General features: G+C 42.7%; 1 protein-coding gene across 3 annotated transcripts in view; it reads left to right on the forward strand.

The window, feature by feature from the left end:
• Window positions 1-17,678, forward strand: part of RNF34 (ring finger protein 34) — a 31,372-nt gene extending 13,694 nt beyond the window's left edge. For all 3 annotated transcript variants that reach the window (XM_063456987.1, XM_063456986.1, XM_063456985.1), the window contains 6 exons: window positions 1,873-2,085; window positions 2,417-2,815; window positions 6,376-6,429; window positions 8,259-8,457; window positions 16,573-16,602; window positions 17,286-17,678. In XM_063456987.1, coding sequence (XP_063313057.1) covers window positions 1,888-2,085; window positions 2,417-2,815; window positions 6,376-6,429; window positions 8,259-8,457; window positions 16,573-16,602; window positions 17,286-17,473 — 1,068 coding nt within the window. In that variant the 5' untranslated portion in view covers window positions 1,873-1,887 and the 3' untranslated portion in view covers window positions 17,474-17,678. The remainder of the gene's footprint in view (window positions 1-1,872; window positions 2,086-2,416; window positions 2,816-6,375; window positions 6,430-8,258; window positions 8,458-16,572; window positions 16,603-17,285) is intronic.
• The last annotated feature ends 9,262 nt before the right edge of the window (window positions 17,679-26,940 follow it).

Consider the following 26,940-nt stretch of genomic DNA (forward strand, 5'->3'; position numbering starts at 1 on the left):
CTACCTATTGAGTGCCTGTCTAAGGCTTCCTTTCCTCTCTTTTTTTGTCTGTTTTAACATAAAGGATCAATAAAGTAATATATGTATATAGATTTTGTTAAAAGGCACTTGCAATACAATTGGAACAATTGGTTTCAACTTCTCCCTCGCACATATACCTACCATAACCAAGACAGAGATATTTATTTATCAATCCAATTGTGTTGACTACTTAATATAACTACCAGCATTTTAGATCTCCCTAGTTGGAGATTACTTTCTTTTCTTAGTCTAGATACATCAGAACCACTACATTAAGCTATAATGGTCCTGGTGACTATGGTGTCACTTTAAGAATTCTATTTTTGTAGTTAAATATAAAGCTATGTAAGATTAAAAGATGGCACCTAAGGCAGATGCAATAACCCAACCATAAGACGTACTCTTGGTAGATCCGAAGTAGTAACTATAAATCTTAATGCCTTATTTGAGAGTTATAAAAATAAAAAGGAGGGACATAAAGGTCTGGATGAAGTGTCACATCACTGACTGGAGCCAATCATTTAAAGGGAAGCTGATTGAAGTGGTCTGGGTGTCAACTCCATCACCCTTAAAGGAACACTATAGTCACTTAAATTACTTTAGCTAAATAAAGCAGTTTGAGTGTATAGATCATTCCCCTGCAATTTCACTGCTCAATTCACTGTCATTTAGGAGTTAAATCACTTTGTTTCTGTTTATGCAGCACTAGCCACACCTCCCCTGGCTATGATTGACAGAGCCTGCATGAAAAAAAAAAACTGGTTTCACTTTCAAACAGATGTAATTTACCTTTAAATAATTGTATCTCAATCTCCAAATTGAACTTTAATCACATACAGGAGGCTCTTGCAGGGTCTAGCAAGCTATTAACATAGCAGGGGATAAGAAAATCTTAATAAACATAACTTGCAATGAAGAGAACCTAAATAGGGCTCTCTTTACAGGAAGTGTTTATGGAATGCTGTGCAAGTCACATGCAGGGAGGTGTGACTAGGGTTCATAAACAAGGGGATTTGACTCCTAAATGGCAGAGGATTGAGCAGTGAGGCTGCAGGGGCATGTTCTATACACCAAAACTGCTTCATTAAGCTAAAGTTGTTCAGGTGACTATAGTGTCCCTTTAACCTGAGTGGTAATTATTGCAGTTTTTATAATGTCTACCAGACAGCCACAAGAGGGACTTCCGGCTACTTAGGCGACTATTGGTCGTCTAAACGACGCTGGACGTCCTCACGCTATGCATGAGGACTTCTAGCGTCGCTGGATTACCCATAGGAATCATTTAATAATTATTTCCTATGGGGAAATCCTAATGCGAGCACGGCCAAGGGGAGTGTAGGCAGAGCTGAGCCAGCGCGAGGGACAGGGCACTGGACTCAGGTAAGTGACAGAAGGGGTTATTAACCCCTTCAGGGCCGTGGAAGGGGGCCTTGACAGAAGGGGAAGCTATTGTGCCAGGAAAACAAGTTTGTTTTCCTGGCACTATAGTTTCCCTTTAATATCTTGGCAAAAATAAAAGGGAACATATGTGAGTGAATGGTATCTTCACATGACTTGGCCGGAACCAATTGTTTGGTACATCAGACCAAGTTAACAATAATGAGATTGGTGACCACTTTTTAAGAAATTGATATGTTGTAGGAACCTAGAGTGCACGGTCATGCAGAGTTTATAAGGATAAATAGTGGTACACTAGTCTTTCAGTCATTTTAGAATCTAGAAGAAGCAGACAAATAGGGAAATTATCTGCTTGCCAGGAATAAATTGTGATGGTTTCTTTATTTCTTATGTCTGTAGTGAAGAATTAAAGCTCAATGTGTTTTTTTTCTTTTATTTATTTTTTTATTACAGGCGGGGGCCAGCTCCATGTGGGCTTCCTGCTGTGGCTTGCTGAATGAAGTCATGGGTACCGGAGCCGTGCGAGGACAGCAAGCTGCGTTTCGAGGAGGAACTGGCCCTTTTAGATTCGCACAGAGCACTGATTTTCCACCATATCCTTCTACATCTTCCACCAACATAGTGTGTAAAGCTTGTGGGCTGGCATTCTCTGTCTTTAGGAAGAAGGTGAGGGAAAACCAAAAGTACAAAGCTTGATTAGGCGACTTGAATCTGATCTGTGTTAGTAGAAATCTATGATTTTAGCTAACACACGGGAAAAGTGAAATCCTTTCACATCTTTTTTTTTCCTCCTGAGCAGCAGCATTCTGTCAGCACACCAGCCTTAATATATGTCACATTATTTCCACCTTTCTTTCTGCCCTGTCCATTTCTTGTGACTGTCAGAGAGGGTACTTTGGGACTACTGGTGGGTGGACGGAGAACTTCAGAGGACAAGGTTTCTTTCAGTCTCTTCCAGGTATGTGCTTGTAACTGGTTATTTCTTATCCCCTTTCAGCATATATGTAGTGATTGCAAGAAGGATTTCTGCTCCGTGTGTTCTACACTGCAAGAGAATCACAGGCGATGCTGCACCTGCCATTTATTACAGGAAACGGCATTTCAAAGGGCTCGTCTAATGAAGCTGAAAGTTAAGGATCTGCGGCAGTATCTGACTCTAAGAAACATCCCAACAGACAGCTGCCGGGAAAAAGAAGACTTGGTGGAGTTGGTGCTTTGCCATCATGGTGCCACAGGCACTGAAGAAGAGAATATTGGCACAGACAACCCCACAAGACCACAGACTTCTGGCTTCTTCACACATCCGTTTTTCTCTGCACCTTCTGTGCCTTCACCATCGGTGTCCTCTTTCCAGGGAGAAATGTCTGAGAGCATAGGAAGTGCAACTCCATCCCAGGTACTAAACATCCCCAGAGAATGGTGGTTCTGCATCCAGTGCCTCAATCTGACCTACGTGTGTACCTTGGGTACTTCCATTGTGGCTAAGAGTACGAGGTTAACTTTCCAGGTTAATAGAGTTTGAAAATAAATGTTATTAAGGTCGTTTAATGCAAGAATACATTAGATAAACTTTGGGAGAAAAACTGATATATTCTATTAGAAAAGAGCAGGGAAAACTGCTTAAAGGAATCTCTAGCTACTTTTAGCATGCTTCCTTGTCCTCACCAGTGCAGGTTTTTCTAAATGTAAAATGTCCTTTTGTATATTGGCCCCATACCAATTTATGATGTTATGGTACAAGGAGGATTCCTGATCTTGTCTCCCTTATATCTTTATTGGATTATACACATTATATGTCACAAGCATAACTTGTTTCCTGGTTATACAAATACCTTCCCTCCTCTTAGAGCTTATCCTTTACAGCTTCCTGCGAAACGGGAAGAATTACTTTGGTCACGTCTATCTCTCCGTTCATGAATACAACTGTTCTTTGTAAGGTTATAGCAGCTACACCATGGCTGTTATGTGCTTGAGCATTAGTTTAATTTTACTGAAAGCCACTGCACGTGAATATTGGATTTAATGCTTGAATAGGGACTTATTGAAATGTCCAGCACTTATAGGAAACAATGTAATGACTTGATTTGGCTGACTGTTGTCTACTGTCCACAATGTATGTGTATGCACGCGCATTGAAACATCGGGGTCACCGATGTTAAAAGCCCAGATTATCTAAGGGTTGTACTTTTCTCCCTCCCATGACCAGATGCTGAACTTTCCTCATAGAGATGCATTGATTCACTTGTGTGAAAATTATTCACTTACATTGTTGATGGTCTTAAAGGCACAGCGCACTTTATTTTATTTTTTTTGAGATCAGTGATCTCCCTCTCCGGCCCGCTAGCAGTGTAATGCTGCAGCCTGCAGGGGAGGGAGAGAGGACCCGGGGAGCTCTAACTTGCACCTCCGCCGTGTTCTCCTCTCGGGAGCTTGGAGCATTGCCGCGGTTACCACAACAATGCCCCGAATCTCGCGAGAGTGAACTCTAGCAGCTCCTGGGGCTGCTAGAGTTCACTCTCACCACTTGGACCACCAGGGATTGCAGGAAATGTCCCCTCTCCCAGGCAAAAGTAAAGGAGGGGGGATATCAAAATAGTTTTTTTTTTTTTATAATAATATTAAAAAAATAATAAAAATAAATAAATATATATATATATATATATATATATTTATATTAATCTACCCTCCTATACTTCACACGCACACTGTACCCCTCACTCGCGCACTGTACCCCACAATCACACAGACACAATGCACCCCCCACACACTACATCCTTCACAAATACAATGCACCCCTCTCTCTCTCACACACACACACTGTGCCCCTCACACACACACACACACCACTGCCTCTATCCCCCTAGTAGTGGTTATTGTGACTGGATTGTTTTTTTTTTTAAATAATCTACAAGTGCCCCTCCCGAAATTAGGTTCTGGATCAGCCCATGACAGGGAAACATTTGACTTGGGACGCCTTGGAAAAATATTGAAACATTAAGGATGCCTTGAACCATAGAACATACATTAGTTTACAAAAAAAATTTATATTGGGGAGTGAATATAGAAAAAAAAAAAAGCTGAAAATAGAAAATGAAAGATATAGAAGAAATAGAGAAATGGGAGCAAAAGGAAAACATATGCACATTAGCCCCTTTTCATGACCCCAATTCAACATGTTAAATGTCTCAGATTGAGGCTTTAGTCACCACTCCACTGCTTCTGATTCTTCTAGTTCCAGGAGTCTGCTGGTATTACACAGAGAGCAGCACTATACAGGGAGCACTGACTGTCCCAGGATATTATACACACAGACCTGTGTTATACAGAGAGTAGCACTGACTGTCCCAGGATATTATACACACAGACCTGTGTTATACAGAGAGTAGCACTGACTGTCCCAGGATATTATACACACAGACCTGTGTTATACAGAGAGTAGCACTGACTGTCCCAGGATATTATACACACAGACCTGTGTTATACAGAGAGTAGCACTGACTGTCCCAGGATATTTTGCACACAGACCTGTATTATCCATAAATTATCGATAAAATTAAGCTTATATTTATTGGTACCTTCAACAAATGCAATACATACATATATACAAACCATCTGCTGAATACGGGCACCGACTGCTAAATACACGCACGCACCGACTGCTAAATACTGTCAGGATTACTAGTTGATCCAGCATGGAGAACTGTATCACACCTAGGACTAAAAGGCAACGTCTTATCGGGCCTTAGAATAGCCGGACTTAACGTACCAGAAAATAGTCAGAATACTTGCCGAGGTCGGGGACACAGAATGAGACACAACGATGAGGGAAAGCCAAAAGTCAGGGGGTACCAGAATACAGGGAAGTCAAACGAAGCCAGAAATTAACGCTCAGAAACACACTCTCGGACAACCACTAAGGGAAACCACGACAGGGCAATGAAGGGAAGTAAAATGTGTTTAAATAAGCCTTTTACAAATCTGATTGGCCGAAATCGGCCTTTGACTCCAGAACATGCGCGCCTCTCCCGCGTGACGTCACATGCACGCCAACGTCGTGGATCTGCAGCAGCTGGCATCCACCAACATGTTGCAGGAGTCAGGTACACTGACGCATGACCGCTGAGCGCAGACACCGCAAGGTCAGGATGTGTGTGTGTGAGGGGTGCTGCGTGTGGGGAGTGGTGTGTGTGAGCGCGTGTGGGGGTTGTTGTGTGAGCCTGTGGGGTGCGTGTGTGTGTAGCTTGCAACATGGGGCGGAGCCTGCATACGAGAGGCAGAGCAGGAGCCTGTTTGGTTTATCAAGTCTACCTGGCTCTGGAGGCTGTTGCTGGGAGGTCAGGTAGCCATTTTCTGCAGCATTGTCTTCTGTTTAACGTGGGGCGGAGCTTAATTACTTGAGGTGGAGCTTGCAACATGGGGGCGGAGCCTGTGTACGCGAGGCAGAGCAGGAGCCTGTTTGCCGTGGGAAGCTGCTGGGAAATCAGAAGGGAGACTGTCACTGTTCCCTCTGGCCCTAGCAGCCTCAATGCAGCCCCCAGCACCTCTCTATAGCCCCCAGTAGCTCTGTACGGAATTCCCTCGGACTGTAAAAGGCTGTTAGAGTCCGAGGGAATATATTAAAAGCACATGGCTCTGCAAGTTACTGGGACTGTTCTGGGTGAGTCAATTGCCCGGGACAGACTCCAGTTTGCCGGGACTGTCCCGGCAAAAACGGAACAGTTGGCTACTAAACAGAATGTGTTTGTTGGTTAGCAACATGGACAGTTTTTCTAACGTGTTCCTTTATCAGTGTCTGATTGTGACTGTACAAATGAAACTGAATAGTTTATTAACAACTATTAAGAGTAGTATGGTCAATCTGGTTTTGTCAATCCCAGAACTATACTTTAAATATACAATTAAAATCACAGAAGGATGACAAATCTCACAATTTCATATGTAAATTTATTTTTGCAGGCAACAAGTGAAACAGTTTCTGTGGCGTCTGATACAGAACCACCAGAGCAGCAGGTAGGACACACTATTTTACCTTTAATTCTGTACTTGTATTTGAAATAGTAAATTTAACCCTTGCAATTTCTATAATGAATTGAAAATGAACTTGCTTCTCAAATCATTCTCTTAACTCACAGATCTGTAGCAGAACTTTGGAACTCCCCTATGTGAACCTACTATAGCCACCATTTTTATTTTTTTTGCAAGGTTATTGATGCAATGTAAATCACCACACTAACAATCCTTGTTCCCCCATCAAATAAAAATCTGATCCCAGTGCTTATATTCATTGCATTTTCAAAAATAAATTTTGCAGGTCAAAAGAGATACAGTACCGTAGCATAAAACACCAGCTGTATAAAGGCAATATCTATCCATAAAAAGGAGAGGCCAAATTTTATATAGAATATCACAAAGGCCTTCAACAGCCTAACAACATTACATCAAACACACAGGATGGAAGCAGAGGGCTTGATGTGCAAGACTAACGTGCAAAAAAGGAACTTTGAGTTAACTCAAAATACTTTGAGGCCCATAAAGTGGATATGAGGGGTGCTAACACCATGAATATACATTGTATAACAGCATAGTGAGCCAAACTAAAGTTAATAAGGGCAGATGGGGCATCCCCAGGAACACATGGCATTTAACTAGTTTTATAATCATTAACATTTTCTGCAATTTTTCTCCCCTCACTCACTTCTCTCTCTTCAGAGTAAAAACAGAACACAAAAACAAACCCACATGTAAATAACCCATGGATAACTTTTACTTAGAGTTTTGTGACACTTCTGTAAAGGGACACTGTAGGCAGCCAGACCACCTCCGCTCATTTAAGTGGTCTGGGTGCTGTGACCCTTTTGCACTTAGTGCTGCAAAGTAAAACATTTCAGTTCTGAGTACTGCAATGTTTACATTGCAGCTCTAAGTCTGCCCTCTGTGACTGTCTGCCAGACATCCACTGGGGGCGCTTCCGGAATCCAAACTGACTTTTGGTCCGTTATCTGACGTTGGACGTTCTCACTGCATGAGGACCTCCAGCGTCAGATTTTCCCCATAGGAAACATTTAATAATGCTTTCTTATGGGGAGGTCTAATGCGCGCGTGCCCATTGCCGGACATGTGCATTAGGTCTCCCCCGCCGCCTGACGTCGGCGGGGGAGGCGCATGGGCAGAGCCTGACCCAGCGCCAAGGGACATAGTGCCTCTGGAAGGGGGTGTGAGGGAGGGGGGCACTCCAGGAGCCTATAGTGCCAGGGAAACTGGTCTGTTTTCCTGGCACTATAGGATCCCTTTTAAAGGGAGTGCCTTGAGCTTTATTGGTGCTTTTATAAATCCTTTTAAAAACACCCATATCACTACAGTTCAAAGGAGAGATGAGTATTTCTCATTGAAAAACACTGGTTTCAATGCTTCTATATTAGCAGGACTGTTGGCTTGTCCTAATGTTTCTTTATGGAAAGAATCTGATTGGACACAAGTCTTCACTAATAATGACATTACAGGAGGTGGAGTGGAATTGCAGTGACAAGACTCATAGCACTGGAATTAACGTCTTTTTAGTTAATTCTAACCCTCAATGCAGTGTGGGTAATCTACAGTAATCTAAACCATTTAAGGAACACTCCAATGAACAGATGTAATTGGTGTTCCTCTAACTGCTTGCTACTTGGTTTGTCCCTACTTGCATCTCAGAATGGTTTTAGCTCATAAGAATTACACATGGTTTAAAATAAGGGCATTATATGATTGCTGAGGAAAGTGTTGCATGGCTAAATGTAATGATTCTGTTATTTACCCACCACCCCACTTCCTCCCCCCCCCCCCCCATCACCTCATTTCAGACAGAAATTTCTCGAAAGCGAGCAAGAGCATCCTTATCTGACTTATCAACCTTGGAAGAAATTGAAGGGCTAACTATCAGGCAGCTGAAAGAGATCCTGGCCCGGAACTTTGTCAATTACTCAGGCTGCTGTGAGAAATGGGAATTGGTGGAGAAAGTAAACCGCTTGTACAAGGAAACCGAGGAGAACAGGAAGTCATGTATGTTAAGAGACAAATAGGATAATGGTGGGAATTATGTGAACTCATTTAGATGCACATTTTCCTGTCAATAACTAAGATCACATTTGCCATGACATTTTGTCATCCATCACATCCCTCCCCTCCTTATACAGCTCATGCACCTTGCCAAATTGGTATCATTCTCCATGTTATATGTGTAATATGTTTCATATTTAACTCTATCAGGCATATAGTTACATACAAACTGTAGAAACTTTTTTTTTTTTAATTTTTTTTTTTGTAATTCTTTATTTTCAATGACAGAAAAGGAGAAACAGGTATATGAGCAGTACATAGGCTTACGCAGAAGCCATGATTTGTATTTTACAATGGTTTCGCATTAATACAGAAAGCAGAGAGTATGTTGTTAGGTATAGATGCCACTATGTAAGCTTTCAACTTGTACTGTTTCTTTCTGTCAGGTTTTTTGTTTTTAAAACATAGTACAATCAAGAAAATAAGAAAAATAAAACATAGACTTAACTTTGTAAACATAGAAGGTGATCGTGGGCCGGGGTACCGGTAAACCCGGACCAGTGGAGGGGAGGGGGGAGGGGGGGGAAGCATCCTGGTTGTCCGTTCTTGTATAGGAGTACGTCTGGTCTGGTTATAGGACTCAACTGTTAATGTAATTTTTCCCAGGGTTCCCAGATCTTGGTAAAGGCTTTGGTGGAGCCACGAACTCTGGCCGTAAGTTCGTCCATGAGGTGACAGTCCTTGATCTTGTTAATAACTGCGGACACCGGGGGGACGTCTGGCCTTAACCACGTTTGGGCCAAGGCCCTTCTGGCTGCTAGGGTGAGTTTGTTAAGCAGGCGTAGGTCTGATATGGGCCAGTCCTCTACCGGCCTGGCCAGGAGGAACGTCCATGGGTCTATCGTGATGTGTCTATCCATAACTTGGGAGATTAATGATTGGATTACCTTCCAGTAAGGTTTAATTTTGGGGCAACTCCACCACATGTGAATATAAGTCCCTTTTTCTCCGCAGTTGCGCCAGCAGAGATCATTGGGTATCTTGTTCATGTGGTACAGTTGCACCGGGGTGGTGTACCACCGGAACATTGTTTTATAGGACTGTTCCTGCATCGTAACGCATATTGAGGTTTTAGTGTTTGCCTCCCATATGTCCTGCCAGTCGGTGCCTTCTAAGGTTTCCCCTAAATCTGATTCCCATTTGTCAGGGTAGTGGAGGGGTCCCCATTCTTGGGTAGAGGAGCAGAGGTGGGAGTATAACTGAGAGATCATACCCCGTTGGTATCGTTCTACGTGGCAGATTCTTTCAAAGCAGGTCTGCTTGGTTTTGGCGGCTGTTTTCACTGTCCCTAGGTTGGTGTAGTTCCTAAGTTGAATGTACCTAAAAAAGTCTGCTGGGGTTAGGGTAGTTCTGGTTTGTAGGTCCGCAAAGGGGATTATTGTATCTCCAACGTACAGTTGGTGGACCCTTTGTAGACCCGCTCTCTCAAGGCCTTTAAAGTCCCACGGTCGCATACCCGGGGCAAAGGCCCTGTTTCTTAGTATGGGGGTGAGGGGGGAGGTGGCGGAAGTGAATCCGTATTTTATGGCTATTTTGTCCCACAATTGAATAGAGTTAGTGATGGCTGGGCATGATGTTCTTGGAAGTGCCCTGAGTTCCCTGGGTGTCCAAATGTAGAATTGAGGGAGATCTGACTGCATGAGTAACGATTCCAGGTCAACCCATCTTCTAGTGTCTGGGGGGGTATGCCACATCGCTATTTGTGTCATTTGGGCTGCTAAATAGTAAAAGTAGAGGTGGGGGAGGCCTAGGCCTCCTCTCGTTTTGGGGCGATAGAGTATGTTGCGGGCTACTCTGTGCCTCCTGTTTTGCCATATGAAGCGGTCTATTGTCCGCTGGAGTGGTATTAGGTCTTGTTTCGTGACTGGTGTGGGCAGAGCTTGGAATAGAAACAAGATACGGGGTAGGACATTCATCTTGATCGAATGTATCCTCCCGATCCACGATATTGTTTTTTCCGTCCAGGTCTCTATATCTGCTATGAGTTTGGCTATAAGCGGAGTATAGTTTAGGTTGTGGAGCGCTGTGGGGTCCGCCGGTAGTTTTATACCGAGGTACGTGAGTGAGGTGGGTGAAATGCGGATGTGGTACTCTACCGTAATTTGATGAATGGTCGATTGTGTAAGGTGTAACGGGAGAGCGCTGGATTTTTCCATGTTAACTTTATATCCTGATAACTCGCCGTATGTCCGGAGGAGGGGCAGTAGCGCTAGCATGGAGGGAATGGGGTCAGTCATGGTGAGGAGTACATCGTCGGCGTACCCCGAGACCAGGAATTCTTGGTTCCCAATCATAGCTCCTGTTATTTTGGGGTGTTCCCTAATTGCCTGGAGGAGGGGTTCTAGTGTGAGCACAAACAGTAGTGGAGAGAGCGGGCATCCTTGACGGGTGCCATTGCGTATATCGAAGTGTGGACTGTGGGCTCCTGTTATCGTTATTTGTGCGGTGACATTTGTGTATAGAGCTCGCACTGCTGTAATGTATGAGAGGGGTATGTTTATGTGTTCCAATAGCGTGAACATGTAAGGCCAACTCACCCGGTCAAACGCTTTTTCAGCGTCTAGGGAGAGAATTAAGGACGGCGTTTTGGCTGTGGTAAGTGTCCAGATTGTGTCTATGTTTCGTCTGGTATTTTCGAATAGTTGTCTGTTGGGGATGAACCCTACCTGGTCTGCGTGGACCAATTGTGTCAGGTACGGGTTGAGTCGAGTTGCCAATATCTTGGCCAGTATTTTGCTGTCATGATTGATGAGCGATATTGGTCTATAGGCCTCCGGTTGGGTGTGATCTTTGTCTGGTTTGGGCAGGAGTATAATGTGTGCCTGTGTCATGTCTTTAGCGGGGGCTGCTCCATGCATTAGGTCCTGAAATAGGGTTTCCATGTGCGGGAGCAGTTCCTCTCGGAAGGTTTTATAGTAGCTCCCCTCATATCCGTCTGGGCCTGGGGCTTTGTTACTTTTTAGGGAGGATATGGCTAGGTTAATTTCGTCCGTGGTGATCGGTGTTGAGAGTTCCGCAGTAGCTGTTGTATGGAGCTTGGGTAGGTTTAGTCGGGTTAGGAAGTCAGAGGTACCACGAAGGGGTCCTGTGCCAGCAGCGTCCCCTGTTGTGGGTTGGTTGTAGAGAGCTTTGTAAAAGGATGTAAAGGTTTGCGCTATCTCTGATGGTGAGGTTTTCAGCTTTCCGTCAGGGGCTCGTATGGATGTGATGTGGTGGCGTTGTGCTCTGGGTCTTAGTGTGCGGGCTAGGAGCGTGTCCATCTTATTGGATTTGTCATAGTATGTCCGTTTGGTCCATGTCAGTGCGCGGGCCGTGTCGTCAATTAGTAGTTGTCTGATGGCTAAGCGTGTGTCTAGTAGGTGTTGTAACGTCTGTGGATTCGAGTCTGTTTTGTGGCGTTGTTCTGCTGTACGTAGGGTGTCTAGTTGTGTAAGTCGTTGGGTTTTTAGTTTCTTTTTGTGCGTCGCTATTTTAATGAGGTGGCCGCGGATAACTGCCTTGTGGGCAGCCCACACCATCGCAATTGGGACGTCTGGTGTCAGGTTGTCTGTGAAGTATGTATTTATCTGTTGTTTAACGTCGTCTATGACTTGTTGATCTTTTAAGAGGGACGTGTTAAGTCTCCATGTCCATGGAGTGGGGCCGCAAAGGCCTTCCAGGTATATGGCAATATCGGCATGGTCCGACCATGCTATGGACCCTATCTCTGTTTTTTGGGTTTTTGTGAAGCCGGTGTGGTTGGTTAGGAATAGGTCAATGCGGGAGTAAGTATCGTGGGGAGGTGAATAGTACGTGTAGTCCTTATGACCGGGGTGTTGTGCTCTCCACGCGTCTATGAGTTTTGTATTCTGAATGAAGTGGTATAGATGTTTGTCTTGTGCGCCCAAGCCGTGGGATCTCATCAGTCCCGGGCGTGTGCTTCGGTCAATGGCTGGTGCCGGGGTGGCGTTTAAGTCGCCCCCTAGGATTAGGATTCCCGTTGGCAATGACAAGACCGTGTCTGACATATTATTCCAAAATTGTAATGAAGGGCTGTTGGGAGCGTAGACATTAATCAAGTGTATAGGCTGTGCGTGTATGTGTCCAGTTGCAATGACGAACCTACCCTCTGGGTCTGTTGTCGTATGTGTGAGCTGTATTGGGCACCTCTTGTGGACAAGGATTGCCACTCCATTCCGTTTTTGAAAGGCTCGTGCTTCTGCGGCTACGTGGTATATATGATCCCGGAGTGAGACCCGGGTGGCTCTGGGTAAGTGTGTCTCTTGGATGAATGCGATGTCTGGGCTTAGCCTTTTTAGTTCCCTGAATAGTGTACGTCTCTTGCGAGTCGCGTTAAGGCCCTTAACATTAAGGGAGGATATCTTCATGGTCATGATAGTGGTGTGTGGTGGTCTCTGATGAGGTGTTGGCGTTAGGCAAGGGTCTCGGGCAAGATCTGTTCCCACCCCTGCTCCTCAAGCCTGACATGTCAGTGACACAGTTGTTCGGTATAATGTAGTTAGATCGGTTGTCGCCCAGGATGCTGGATGGGCGGGGTTGGGGTGTACAACTTAGGTAGGTGAACTTGGGTGGATAGGAAGGGGAGAGGAGGAGGTGGTGAAGAGTGTGGAAGGCGGTTCGTCTGGTCTTATTCCTTGCCAGACTGCGGGGGGGTATTTGGACCCTAATCTCCGTCCGTTTTCCTGCCGTCCGGGGGGTTAGGGACATGAACCACGTCACTAGGAGTATCCCCTTTACAATCAGTTGCTAAATTGGTTGCAAGAGAAATGCGGCTACCAACCGTTGTTGTTGAGGTCGGGTTTGTAGCAATGTGCCGCTTGGAAGTAGTTGTTCACGAATCTTGGGAAGGGGTGTGGGGAAGGGGAGGGGGGGGATCATCGTTAAATTGGAAGTGTACGTTTTTTCTAGGGGGGGGGGGGGTTATTTCTCTGTTTTTGATATTTTTATATATATATATATATATATATATATATATATTTTTTTTTTTTTATTATTATTTATTTATTTATTTTTTGTTGTCTGCGTTTTCCTTGTGAGCTGGGTCGTGGAGATTGTGCGTACTGACAGGGTGGATACATGTGGATCCCATTACGGAGCAAAGTGATGTTAACCGGACCAACTGCTAGTAGATCACGTTAAAACGTGAGCAGTGGACTGCATGATGCAATCAGTAGTGCCGTTTGTTAGTTTTACACATTCAATTACACAGTGCATCTTAGATGAAACAATACATTTGTGCATTCTCTAATATTGCGTAGTTGTCTGGGTAGAGTTGCTATTGAAAAAAGTCGGGTCTCCTGGTCATCTGCCTCGCTGCGCTCGGACACGTAATCTAGTAAATTGAGCGTGTCCCCAGTGTCTATGTGGCTGTGTGGCTGTGTTATTTTATTTGTGTATGTATTCATTTTTAGTGAGCAGTGGCCTACATGATTCAGTTAGTAGTGTCGTTTGTCGGTTTACATATTCAATTATACATTACATAGTAGAAGAAAACAATACATTTGAGCATTCTCTAATATTGTGGAGTTGTCTGGGTGGCGTCATTATTGGATAAGAAAAAGTCAGGTCTCTTGGTCATCTGCCTTGCTGTGCTCGGACCCATTGTCTAGTAATTTGATTGCGTCTTCAGTGTCTAAGTTGCTGTGTGGACCCCAAGGTCCTTTCATATTTTTGTCATTGTATTTGTGTATTTATTTATAGTGAGCAGTGGTCTGCATGACGCAATTCGTAGTGTCGTTTGTTAGTTTACACCTTCAATCAAAATTTTTATTTTTTTTTATTTTTTTTTGTTTTTGTTTACTTTTTCATTTATTTTTCCTTTTTTTTTTTTTTACCTTTTTTGTGTTTTTTGGCATTAATAGGAGCGCATATGTCTGATGCTCTGTGTGAGTCTAGCGGTCATGGCTAAGTGTGCTATCTGTCGTGTCTGGTGCCAGGTATACAAATAATATAATACATTACAGGTCCGTTGAGAGGCAATTTAGACCGGTCCTGGGGGATGGAAGTAACACATGAAACCATCGATGGGGTAGCGTGGATCTGATGGAGGCTGCTGCACCGCTGTGGTGATCATAGGTCAGCCCCTAGCTCTCATCACGCTGGAAGGGTACTCCTTAGGCCTGTCGTGGTAGTCCTGTGGCAAGATGGAGCTTTGGGGTTCTTCTGCAGTAAATGTCCAGGAGCGCAGGTGTGATGGGTAGTCGAGGTGTCAGGAGCTAGTGTTCATCAGATCTTCTCCGTCTTTCGTCGCCGACGTGTGTAGAGTGCAGATGTGGGTGCTCCGGTGGCTCGTCAAGGATTTGTGGCAGACTCCGCTTGTAAGAGGACTGAGAAGGGTGTGGGTGTGAGTCCAAGTTGCTGGGTGGTTGGGTTGTGGTAGGGCTAGATTGTAGGTGTTCGGACGAAGAAGGCCTATTCTGCTGCTGCGTACCAGTCTCGTGGTAGTGCTTGTAGGGTTGGGAGCGCGGAGGTTGGTAGAGTGAGGTTATTAGGCAGTGTAATGCCCAGATTCCGTAGAAAGGGGGTTGGATTTGCCCCTGCAAGGAGGACGTGGGGTCTGCCTTGCTTGAAAACTTGCAATATAAAGGGGTGACCCCATGCGTACCTCACTGCATTAGCTCTTAGCAGATCTGTGACCGGCCGCCAGTCTCTCCGGCGTTGGAGGGTGAGCGGAGCCAGATCCTGATACAGTGCAAGATCAGTGTTGTCATACTTCACCGGGATCTCCCGGGCCCGTCTCAGCACCGCCTCCTTCGTTTGAAAGTGGAGGAAGCGCACTATGACATCCCTGGGCCTCGCGTTTTCCTCCCTTCGGGCGCGTAGGGCCCTGTGCGCTCTGTCGATGTGCCAGCGATCGTCCGGAATATCTGGCAAGAGAGGCCGGAGGATGGAGAGGACAGTGGCCGAGAGTGGGCCCTCGTCTGCTTGTTCGGGCAGGCCACGTATGCGCAGGTTGTTACGGCGCAAGCGGTTTGCTAGGTCCTCTAGTGCTGCCTCCGAAGCCTCCAGCCTTGTTGTGAGTCTGTTGATGTGCTCTGTGGCTATGTTATGGGCCGCTACAGTAGACTCGACCCGTTGTTCCAGTTCAGCAGTCCGGGCCCCCAGAGTGTGTATCTCGGCCATTACAGCTTTGGAACTTCGTTCAATTTCTCGGGCTAAGAAATTCTTCATTGCTGCCATCTCAGCTATAATGTGGGCTGTCTCCGATGTAGGCGAGTGCTGCAGCCGGTCGGGCTCGCCATCTGTTGGTGAGGCTGAGGCCCTCGGGCTGGTCTGGCCGCCATCTTGGCGGGCTTGCCGCGAGGCCGCAAAGAGATCCATCACTGTGGCCGTCCCGTCTGTCTGCTTTTTAGTCTGTTTTCGCGGCGTGCGCTTATCCATGGTGGTATGTAAGCAGGGTGGGTATGGTGGTGGGCACAGATTCGTCGTTTTTCCGCCGTTGTTAGCTTTCTGTATCGGGGTTAGTGAAGAGCGCTAGACAGACACGTCCAGCTTGGTTCCCGGTCAAGCCACGCCCCCCAGAAACTTTTATTTTTAAAATACATTTTTGCCGTTGGTTTTTCTTTTTTTTTTTTACATTTCTTCTTTTTAATGTTGATTGGATTATCTAGATACTGTACTAAAAATAGCCATTTGACTTTGAAAAGCTTGTCTTTGCTTCAAATCCCCAAGGTTTGCAGTCTCATGCAGTAACCGGTTTTCAAGCTATGAAGTAGCTAATGGTTATTAACCAATCATAGTTTTGCCATTGTTGTCAAAGGGAGTGCTGAGCACATTCCATTGGCTAATAACCATTACACAGTGTTAAGGTACTTTGTTGAATTAATACCTTGTGCATTGAGTAAAAGTTGTGGCAGTTTTGTGACTGCCCCTTTAATGTAAGTGTTTAGAGTTCTTTTTTCCGAGGAGTTTAATCTTCTCTATTATCCAAAGTACAAACACAATAGTAGATATACCAGGTTAAAAAATAAAATGAATCCTAGTTACTGTTAAGAGCCAGGAAAGTTTTTTTGAGAATTAATTATTTTACTAATGGGCTATATTTTTCTTTTGTTTTAGTGGAGAATCCAGAAAACAAAACAAATTCAGGTATGTTCTGGTCAGACGGTAAGATACTAAATATGTATAGATTAGAGGGGAAGAGAGGTGCCTTTACGATGTGGTTGGAATCTGTGTGTGCAGAGTTTGTTTGAAATGCCTCAGATACATGATTGTACTTTTGTGCTGAGGGCTAGTTGCATACGAAACACGTGACTTTGGCAGCCCAGAACTCTGTTCCAGGGGACCTAATGTAAATTCTGTGCAAAATTGACGTACCTGCAAAGGGAATAAGGAAGTTACAGTATTCCCTTCTCCCTCCAGTGACCGTTATTCCATTTTTAAATTTAGAAAGTACATCCCCCTCCCCCGCCCGGCTCAGAGCATTCATATGTGCAGTGAGCTGGTGAATGGTCAAATTTAAGGTCAAATTAACCGAACTGTAACCATAGTTGTATTTTTGCAGTCAGGCTATTTTGGACTTGTGTAACTCACTATGAATACCCAACATACTTTAGTTAATAAACGTATTGGAGGCCCTCCAGCAATGCCACAGTTCTTTCCAGTTTGTCATATTTCTCTTGCTCACTTTATGTCCATTTCAATTCTTTCCAGCTACCTTAGTACAGATTCAGCTCCCTCACTGATGTCCGTATGGGTGTACTGTTCTAGTAGTGCTTAATCTGTTCATTTGTGTATTTATGTTCTAATCCCCAATGTCTTCTGTATTCCAGACCGAGAGCAGCTACAGTTGACGGGTAATGATGACAACCTTTGCAGGATCTGCATGGATGCTGTCATTGACTGTGTGCTCCTAGAGTGTGGCCACATGGTAACATGTACTAAATGTGGCAAGAGGATGAGTGAGTGCCCGATCTGTCGACAATACGTAGTGAGGGCGGTCCATGTCTTTAAATCTTGAGTATACAAACCAAAAAAGACATGTTGGGAATCTAAAGTTTAAAAAACAACAACAACAAAAAACAACAAACTACTAGAACTTTATATATTTGGTTGGACTGTTATGTTAAACCTGATTAAAACAAATTGGCTGTGTAGCAGGATAAAAGGAGATAGAGATTTTACATGGATTTGCATGCAAGTGTGTGGGACATGCAGTAGGAAAAAAAAAAAATATATATATATATATATATATATATATATATATATATATATATATATAAACTGTATAAAGAGTACTGCTATTCAGTGGGTGAACATTTAAAAAAAAAAAAATTGCTTTTTTTTTTTTTTTTTCTGCATTTTTTAGTTTTACCATCTATGATGTAAGACCCGGATTTATTTCTGACAAATATTATTACTTCCTGTTGGAAGAATGATCCATATGTTTCTGTAGATCACGCCATGATGGTTTTTCTATGGGCTGTAGTTATAAAACAGCCATCGTCATCCTTGACACTTTTTGAATTGCAATGTTTTTGTATTAAGTACAATTCCCACAGTTTACTCCAATCATTTAACTTGAGGGCCAAGGTGTATGTGCAGTTGCTTGAAAATACTATGAGAGTAAATGCATGGCCCAAAAACTGCCAGTAAATTTTTGTGTGGTTTTATTTTTGTACTCTCATATGCATGTACTGATATGCAAAAAAAAAAAAAGCTAATTGACTTTTATTAGTAGTACAGAAATAAGAAAATGTAATATTTTTGAAACTATGGCTTGACACCATAGATTATGCATTTGGTGTCCATTGCTCATTAAGTCGGTCATTAAGCATGGAAATCCCATTTACCGTAACTTAAAGAAATGTTTAATGAAATGCCATGCTGTTCAATGTATAAGTTAACAGTGTACTCCCAAGTAATTTAAAAAGACATATTTTCTACTTAAAGTGTTTTCTTGATTGCCTGCAATACAGGTCTCTAACATCCGGCATTATCTATTTGATCATATTTTTACCTTTCTGCCTATACTTTATGTAAAAAGATGCCTAAATGGGATTTATATACGAGAACAAAATTGGGAAAATGTGGGAAAGTTTTATTCTCAAATTTGCTACTATTTATGTAGTCAAGTAAAATGGTTTCAAATGGCACATTGTTTGCCTACTTTTATACATATCTGCAACAAAACCAACAAGAATCAGTTCACAATTCTACTTTGGAGCACAGGGATGTGTTTCTGGCCGGATTTTTTTCTCATACCTCATCATAAACAGGTGTTTTCATTGCACCCCATTCTCACAGAATCACTTTTATGCATAGTCCCCAATTATATTGTGCTGCTGGAAAGGAAACTTTCAAAATGTCTTAAGAACAATCTCTCTGTAACAATGGGACTTGCTGACCGTTAATTACAAGGAGGCCAAAGACTGGATGAGATACATGGGGGAGGTAATGGGACAACTGCTGTAGAGTACAGCAGTCCCAGTCCTCTGGTACTTGGCACTTTAGATTCCTGATCACAACAAATATTAGTAACCAGTACCTATACATTATATTCCTACCATTCAGCATGAGGGTATTGTTGAGCTGATTGACTGCTGTTGCTCAATTTGTAAGTGTTTGTTTATTTTTTTCCAAACTTGATTTTATTGAGGTTGTAGAGTTTGCTAATGGTACAGAAACATTTGAGTAATGGAATGGGATTATACAAGTTCATTGCTCTTGTTAAGTAAACCTAATTTTAGTATATTGGCAAGAAGAGAAATCAGTACAAAGTGAGAGAGCATGTTATAACCAGCATGCAATAGCTCCTAAGTTGAATTATATGTAATAGGAGCATTTCTGGCATTGATGGAGAGATCTCATTTTGTATATCAAAAAGAGTATGGATAAACCAATGGGTACTATGACTAAAGCAAAAAAGAAATCTAAACAGCATCCCATTGTAAACTGAGAAACACAATTACACAGAAGGTAGCTAATACTAAAGTACTTAAAGGAACACTATATGTATTCCTAATGCTATAGAGCCCTAGTCACCGTTTTGGTTACTAGGGTCCCATTCCACCGCAAATAAATGGTTAACCAATTATTCGTTTACCTTAATCCAGTGCCGGGCTCCCTCAGGCACTGATGACCTCTCCTCATCCATCGACCTCAGCTTCCGAGTGGAGCCGAATGTGCATGTGCGGCCAGAAGCGAGCGTGCATTTAAACCAGCCCATAGGAAAGCATTACTCCATTCTTCCCTATGGGGATATTTTTTGACACTAGACTCCGTGAGGACATCCACTGTCAAATAAGTGTGATTTACTCCGTGTAAATCGCAGAAGTAGCCTCTAGTGGCTGTCAGGCAGACAGCCACTAGAGGCTGGATTAACCCTTAGTGTAAACATAGCAGTTTGTTTTTTTTAAACTGCTAAGTTTTCAGCTGCAGGGTTAAAACTAGAGGGACCTGGCACACAGACCACTTCATTGAGATGAAGTGGCCTGGGTGCCTGTAGTGGTCCTTTAAAGAGATATACTATGCTTAAATTGTATCTCATGAAAAACAAAAGGATAACAAAACACAAATACCTTGATAGTATTGCATGTAATTTAGCCTATACACACTAGGATGATCCCCAGTGGTGGGTGGGGTGGGGGAGAGAGAGAGAGAGAGAGAGAGAGAGAGAGAGAGAGAGAGAGAGAGAGGATGAAGCAGGGTTTTCTTAGTTGAATGCCTCCGTGAACATCTCCCCCTGAGCTGGGAAATTGGACACCTCACCTGTCCACCAGGCTGTCAGTCAGACTAGGCTGCATAAACAGAAGAGGTAAGTGCCCTTCAGGACAGAGCAATCCAGGCACAAAATATTTCTAAGGTATGTTTGCTGTCGTCTGAGGTCTTGTCCGATGAGATTTTGGGTTTTAACAGTCCAGTTAGCTTAAGAATGGAGGAGGTACAGAATAGTTTGTCCAGTCATCTTGACTGTCGGGCCCCGGCTCCCAATTCGTATGTGTCGCTGACAAAACACCTTGCACTTGCTGGTGGAGATATAATTAAGAAGTACTCATTATTCAAACAGTAGAAAATAAATGGACTTTTGTGGTGTAACAAAGTTATGTGAAAAATGAGTGAAATAGCTTTTGTTTTTGTCTATTGCCTTCTCAGAGAATTTCCACTAAGAAATATGATCCTGTATACGGTGCTGTTCTTAATTTTTTGTGTGTATAATCCACGCTGTGGCTTATCATTATTTTCCTATCACCATCACTCACTGTCAAGCTAAGTTTTACCAGTCAGTATATCATATCATCTCTTATTTCTTTAAGGTAACATAACTTGTTCTTTCAAAGTCACGGATCATAAAATGGTAGCGATGTTCCATAGGACTAAGTGATACTAATTCTTATTGACATTTTAATCTTTGATGCTGAATGTCCGAGTGCTAATGTGGATTAGACATACTTATTTGTAGCAGTGGACTGAACATATCCAGAGTATGTATTAAGAGCTTTTATAATCTCCCTATTTTCATATTTACAATTAAATATCCACAATTAAAAGAGCTTAAAGAATCTACAAATAAACCTTTCTACTTTTATTAGTATTGACTCAATACTAGACTGCTCTTGGAAATTGACCTGCCGTATGTTCTTTGTTTTTCCTGTGTATGGCTCCTACCAATATATTGTTTCACACACCTGTTTATAAGGATGTTTGGTATAGCCCAGAAGCATTCATGTACATTGCCAATATGTAACACACAGGAGATTATCCTAAAGCTATGGTTGAGGTTGTTTACGCAGGACAGTTATCTTTAGGATCCAGTGTTATGTCTGAAGAAGGAAATGGGAAATAAAAATGCCTGTGGTCCATAAGGGGTTAATAAAAATGATCCCCCGACTGCACACCTGACATGAAGTTAATTTAGCTTAATAAAGGTTTTATAAACGGAGCTCATTGATATCCCTCTAATCCCCGTTTTCTGAACTAGTTAGTCGTACTTGTAATCATAAAAGCTGTTCAAAGTGATTTGAGAAGGTTTAGCTATATATATTTTTTTCTTCTTAGTCACTTTTTCAATTTCTGTTTTCTTTCATTCTTTCTTTAAGGTATTGATGGCTACCTATTTGACCCGCATAGTGTCATAGGGGGATGTGGTTTAATTACTACTGTTCTGTCACTGCTTTGAGGTGTTCCATATGTTCCATTTTAGAATTACGTTACAAATAAGCATTCTATTCATTACTGAATATCACACATATCTCAACTAGTTGAACAAAAATATATTCCAAAATCAATATTGGTTTCTATTTTTTTTTTTATTACTTTCAGACTTGTACATTTGTATTATTTGTTATCACTGTATTATAGATATTTTCTTACTCTGCTGGGATTTATTAATGCATATTTTATTGCGATTGTATGGAAAAGATTGGATAGACTTTTTTTTTTTTTTTTTATCAAAAAACAAAACCGGTGACCTGTTTTCTATACATTGATAAAGAGATTGTGAGTGTTTTCAAAAGTTATTGTATTAAAAGGTTTGTGAAAGGAAATGATCAGTTCTGTTTTATTTAATGAACTACTGTTACAGCAAACCCAAGTATTACTAATGCCGATAGATTTGTTTTTAGGTATAAAGTAATGTATAGTGAATATATGTGTTTTATGGCAGACAAATATTACTTGGAATGTCTGTTCTTGGAAAAATTATAGAATAGAATCCTTTTAGAGACCGGCACAAATGAAATAAATTGAAAACCAAAGATGTAGAAGAAAGATGATGATGTGGTTGGTTTTCATGGGTTCTCTCATCTAGACTGGTATCCATCTTTACATTTTCATGGCTTGAATAGTGCAAGAGATCTACTAATAAGTAAAGTATACTTAAAAAAATGAAAAATTCTTGGCACCAGCATAATCAATTTGATAGGAAGCATAAATTAGGCCAAAACCCTGTTCTTTAGATTATGTGTAAGAAAACAAAAATATTGTGCTGCTGCTTCCCCCTTTAAAACAAAAACAGCAACCAGAAAAACCTTCCTAGTTGAAAACTAAACAGTATAGCTCAACCATTGAGAGATCAGTGTGAGCTGTCTTCTTGGCCAGTTACAACCTCTTAATCCCTTCAGTACCAAACACTTTTTGTTAGGGATATATATACGTGTGTGTGTGTGTGTGTGTGTGTGTATATGTATGTGTGTATATATATATACACACACACACACACACATTCTCTCTCTCTCTCTCTCTCTCTCTCTCTCTCTCTTCTCCCCCCCCCCCCCCCCCCCAATACCTTGCCACAGAATACTCTGTTCGCCCACTAATAGGGAACATATCCAACAGTTGCTTCACAATGATAGGAAGAGCCTCAAAGAAAAACAAGGCAGTTATCTCAGGTTCCATATATAAAAAAGTGGAACCCACCCAGAATACGTAAAATATATATACAAATAGAATAACCTGTATTGAGGTAGATTCTCCAGGTATGTGCTCTGTATAGACAAATCAAATAGCTAACATAGCGTAAAAGTTTAAATTTAGAGTAAAAGTATATGTGATATAGATGCACTCACAAACAGATGAGAATCAAGCCTTTCACCCACTATGGGGTACTTTGATGAAAATAAGATGCAGATTGTCCACGCAAATGCTTCCGCCTTCAAGCTTTCGGTTTCTTTTCTCGAATTTTGTCCTTTCAGGAATAACAAAATCGATTCATCAAATGTTCAGTCCATATGTTATCCAATTTAAAAGCGATCAAAACCCATCAGAAGATTATTACAGTGGAAAACAAACCTGCAAATCCACCGCTCGTGCTTCCTCCTGTGCTCTAAACTTGTGCTGCGTTTTTTCTTTTTTTACTTCCTGATTTGAGACTAAAATCTGGCCAGCAGCCTGGTGGTGCATGGTTATCTCAGGTTACCTCCTGCTTAAAACTCAGTCAGGTTTGTGAGGCCCCTCTTTTATGGTCTGTATTCATACTCAAGATAAAAAGATTTTGCCGTTCTGCAAAAGTACACACCATTTTAAGTATTTCACTGACAGTGCCCTGTGGATTGTGGAGGAGCAGGGTCCACTCGTTAATCCTACTACTACACCTTTAGAGTCTTTTTACAGTTGCAGACTTGTGTCAAGTTCAACAGGGTCCTTTTTTCCTCCACTGATTCTCCCAAGCCTGTTCAGTATGGACCGTGGGAATTTTGTTTGTTCATATGTCACTAATTCGATGACGAAGCAGCACCCCGCTCCAGTCTGCCATTCTGCTCCCTCCCTGCCTGCCCGGGAAGACTGCGTTTTACACCCAAACCCAGCCCCTGTAACTTCTGGATAAGGATTGGCTCTGACTCAACTTACCTACGTTGTTCAAACATGACAGAAGATGTTCATCTTGGAGAATTGCTGAAGGTATATGTACTGCCCAGCGCAAGATTTACACAGCTTTTCCATAACTGCCGAAAGATCACTGAATGTCATCGGAACCGAAATGCTTTTCTAGGTGGGACCCTTCACAAAGAAAAGAGAACGGTCCATAGGGCTCCTGCTGGCTTTTTTGAAAAAATTTTATACAATGTCAAATGTTAGTAAATAAAAGCAAATAAACATTGTTACAGCAGGTTTATTAAAAAAAAAATATATATATATATATATATATACACACACACACACACATACATCTCAAATTACCTGTTGGCAACAAAATGTAAATAGTTAAATTACCTGTTGGCAACCAAATGTAAATAGTTAAATTACATATTTCTAAAATTGAAAGGTATTTAAAAGTTCTATAGCAATTATTATGTAATGTTAACAGTAAAATGGAAGAGACCATTCCCTTTACCCTCTCCATGATTGCGGGAATGCTATCTCCTTTTGAAACGTCCTTCACGGTTTGCAAAAACAGTTTAGCTAACATTTTCAACTCCTATGCATACATTCAATGAGTGGCCAGTGGATCCTGACTACCAGCCTTTGAGGAACAAATTTCTCAATCATTGCTGGAGTATAAATGTGAGGCTTTATGCACTAACTTTCGATTTGCAAGTAAATGAAATTAACTGACAAAAGGAGAATTAGGTGGATTTTTTTAGGTCCTTAGTGGAATGTAAGACACCATTAATAGCCACAATGTAAGGAGTGGCCATTGATCTCCAAACTGTAAGGCAGCTAGTTAATATAATTACTCTTCTTTTAAGATTTACATGAACGCCACATGTACATCTTTAAAGGATGTACATCTTGCGTTCATGTAAATCTTAAAAGAAGAGTAATATTAAATATATTGTATATGATTATCCATTTAGTAGATATCCTAAAAGAAAACATGCATTTATATTTTTTTGCATGCTTTCTTTGGAGGTATTTGATCTAGTGTCTGCAGCTCTTGCAAGCCCTTTCTTTACCCCGCACAGTTTTTGTTTTTTCTGTGCCGGCAGATTAACCACACAGGCTTTTCAATGAGCTGAAGGACAGATAATTGAGAAATCTCTCTGACCACTGGCTGGAACACCTGTGTAGATGAGTTGACCTCAAGGCAGCAGAAGAAAAAAAAGTTCCCTGGCTGTCTGACAGATGGCCTCATGTTACAGCAATAATTTATAAAAGTGACAATTTCTGATTAAATCACTTTTATAAACTGAAGGTGGAGTGGGGGTGTACTCTACATGCACAACTTGGCAATTTTTAGCACCTATCACACACATGCAGGCATAGAGACAGACATACAACACACACTGACATACATACAGATACACAACACATGCAGACAGACATACAACACACACACTAAAAGATACACTGAAATGCATACAGATACTGATAGATACACAAGTCAAAATATATACTTGTATAGCTAGCCTTTCAGTTTCCTACCTTTTAAATGCTGGACTGTGGGTCCAGTCTGCAGGTTGAGGATATTGGGAGTTATGGGCTGGCTCTTGCAGCTCCCTCTGTATGGTTCCAGTCTCTACTGACCTGGCCCCCTCCCCCTCATACCCACTCCAATCTCTAGGAGTAAGAGACTCACTTCCTGGCTACCGATAAGCAAGGGGCCTGGTTGCAATATTTATGTGGCACAGCACCCAACCAGGCCTCTCCTAACACATGCCCTCCGGGTCTCCTAATTGTGTGGGCCGCAGTGCAGTGGCTGCACCAATGGTAGTTCCTCGCGGGCCGTCGGAAATACGTTGGTGGTCCGCATGTTGTGCTGGTCTGCTCTACCTTTATAAAGCACCCTCTGGGTGAGGGTGTTCGATTGGGGGGGATTGAAAACCTATGTACAAGGGTTTGAGTACCATGGCGGGGTTCGGTTTCGAGGAGCCATTAGTTGTCCAATGTTTCGGGTAGGGGTTGTGCTGCATATGTTGAGTGTCGGTGTTGTGGTGATTTGGTTACTCTTTTAGTGTGGTGGGCCAGGTTGGTGAAGTGGTGGTCGTCTGTGGGCCCTTATTGTAGGTGAGGTTCAGATAGCCAGGGGTCCCATATTTTATGGAATTTTTGGAGGTTTCATGTATTATGGCTGAGATACTATCCATGTGTACTGCTTCTTTGGTTTTGCGTATGATTGTAGTGTGGGGGTGTTTGGTGTTCCCCATACTTCGGCTATTGCCCGTCTGGTCGCTAGGGCTATCCTGTTTGTCATTTTGTTTTGGGCTCTGGTCAGGTCCTCTCGTGGTCTGGATAGGAGCCATGTCCAGGGGTCTAGTGGTATGGTGGTTTGAAGGAGTGTTGAGACTAGGGAGGCCACTTCTGTCCATAGTGGGGCTAGTTTAGGGCAATGCCACCATACGTGTATATATGTGCCCCTCTGTCCGCAGTTTTTCCAGCAATGGTCCGAGTCTGCCTTGCCCATGTGGTACAGCCGTACCGGGGTTAGGTACCATCGGAGCAGTGTTTTGTATGCCTGCTGCTTATGGTTGACGCATATGGATATGGAGGCTGTTGCCTCCCAGATGTCTTGCCAGTCGGTGGGGTTGTCAGGAGCCCTAGGTCCCTCTCCCAAGCCGCCACATAGGCCAATGCCTCGTGGGTTGGTTTGTGATGAGTGTGTAGTTTTCTGTGATTTGACCTTTGTGGAGTGGGTTGGATGTGCATACTCTCTCAAACCGTGTATGCTTTGGTGTTTTCGGGTTGTTCTAGGAAGCTTCGCAGTTGTAAGTAGCGGAAGAAGTCATGGGTGTTATATGTTACCTGCGTGTTGGGGAGGTCATTGTATGGGGTCACACTAAATAGGTTGTTTTGTTCGTAGTGCGCAAAGTCTCTGGGTGTTAACCCTGGGGGGAATGCTCTGTTGCGTAGTATAGGTGTCATTGGGGTCGGGTTGTTGATAATGGGGAATTTCCTGGTCGTTTTGGCCCATATGTATATTGAGTTAGTGATTGATGGGGTAGTGGTGGTGGTGGGGGCGTGATTTCTTTGGTACCCATATGTAGAGGGATGGGAAGTCGTGTCCTAATAGGTCATGTTCCAGATCTGCCCATTGTTTAATCCCCTGTGGGG

The sequence above is a fragment of the Pelobates fuscus genome, chromosome 5 (genome assembly GCF_036172605.1).
Source record: "Pelobates fuscus isolate aPelFus1 chromosome 5, aPelFus1.pri, whole genome shotgun sequence".
NCBI lineage: Eukaryota > Metazoa > Chordata > Amphibia > Anura > Pelobatidae > Pelobates > Pelobates fuscus.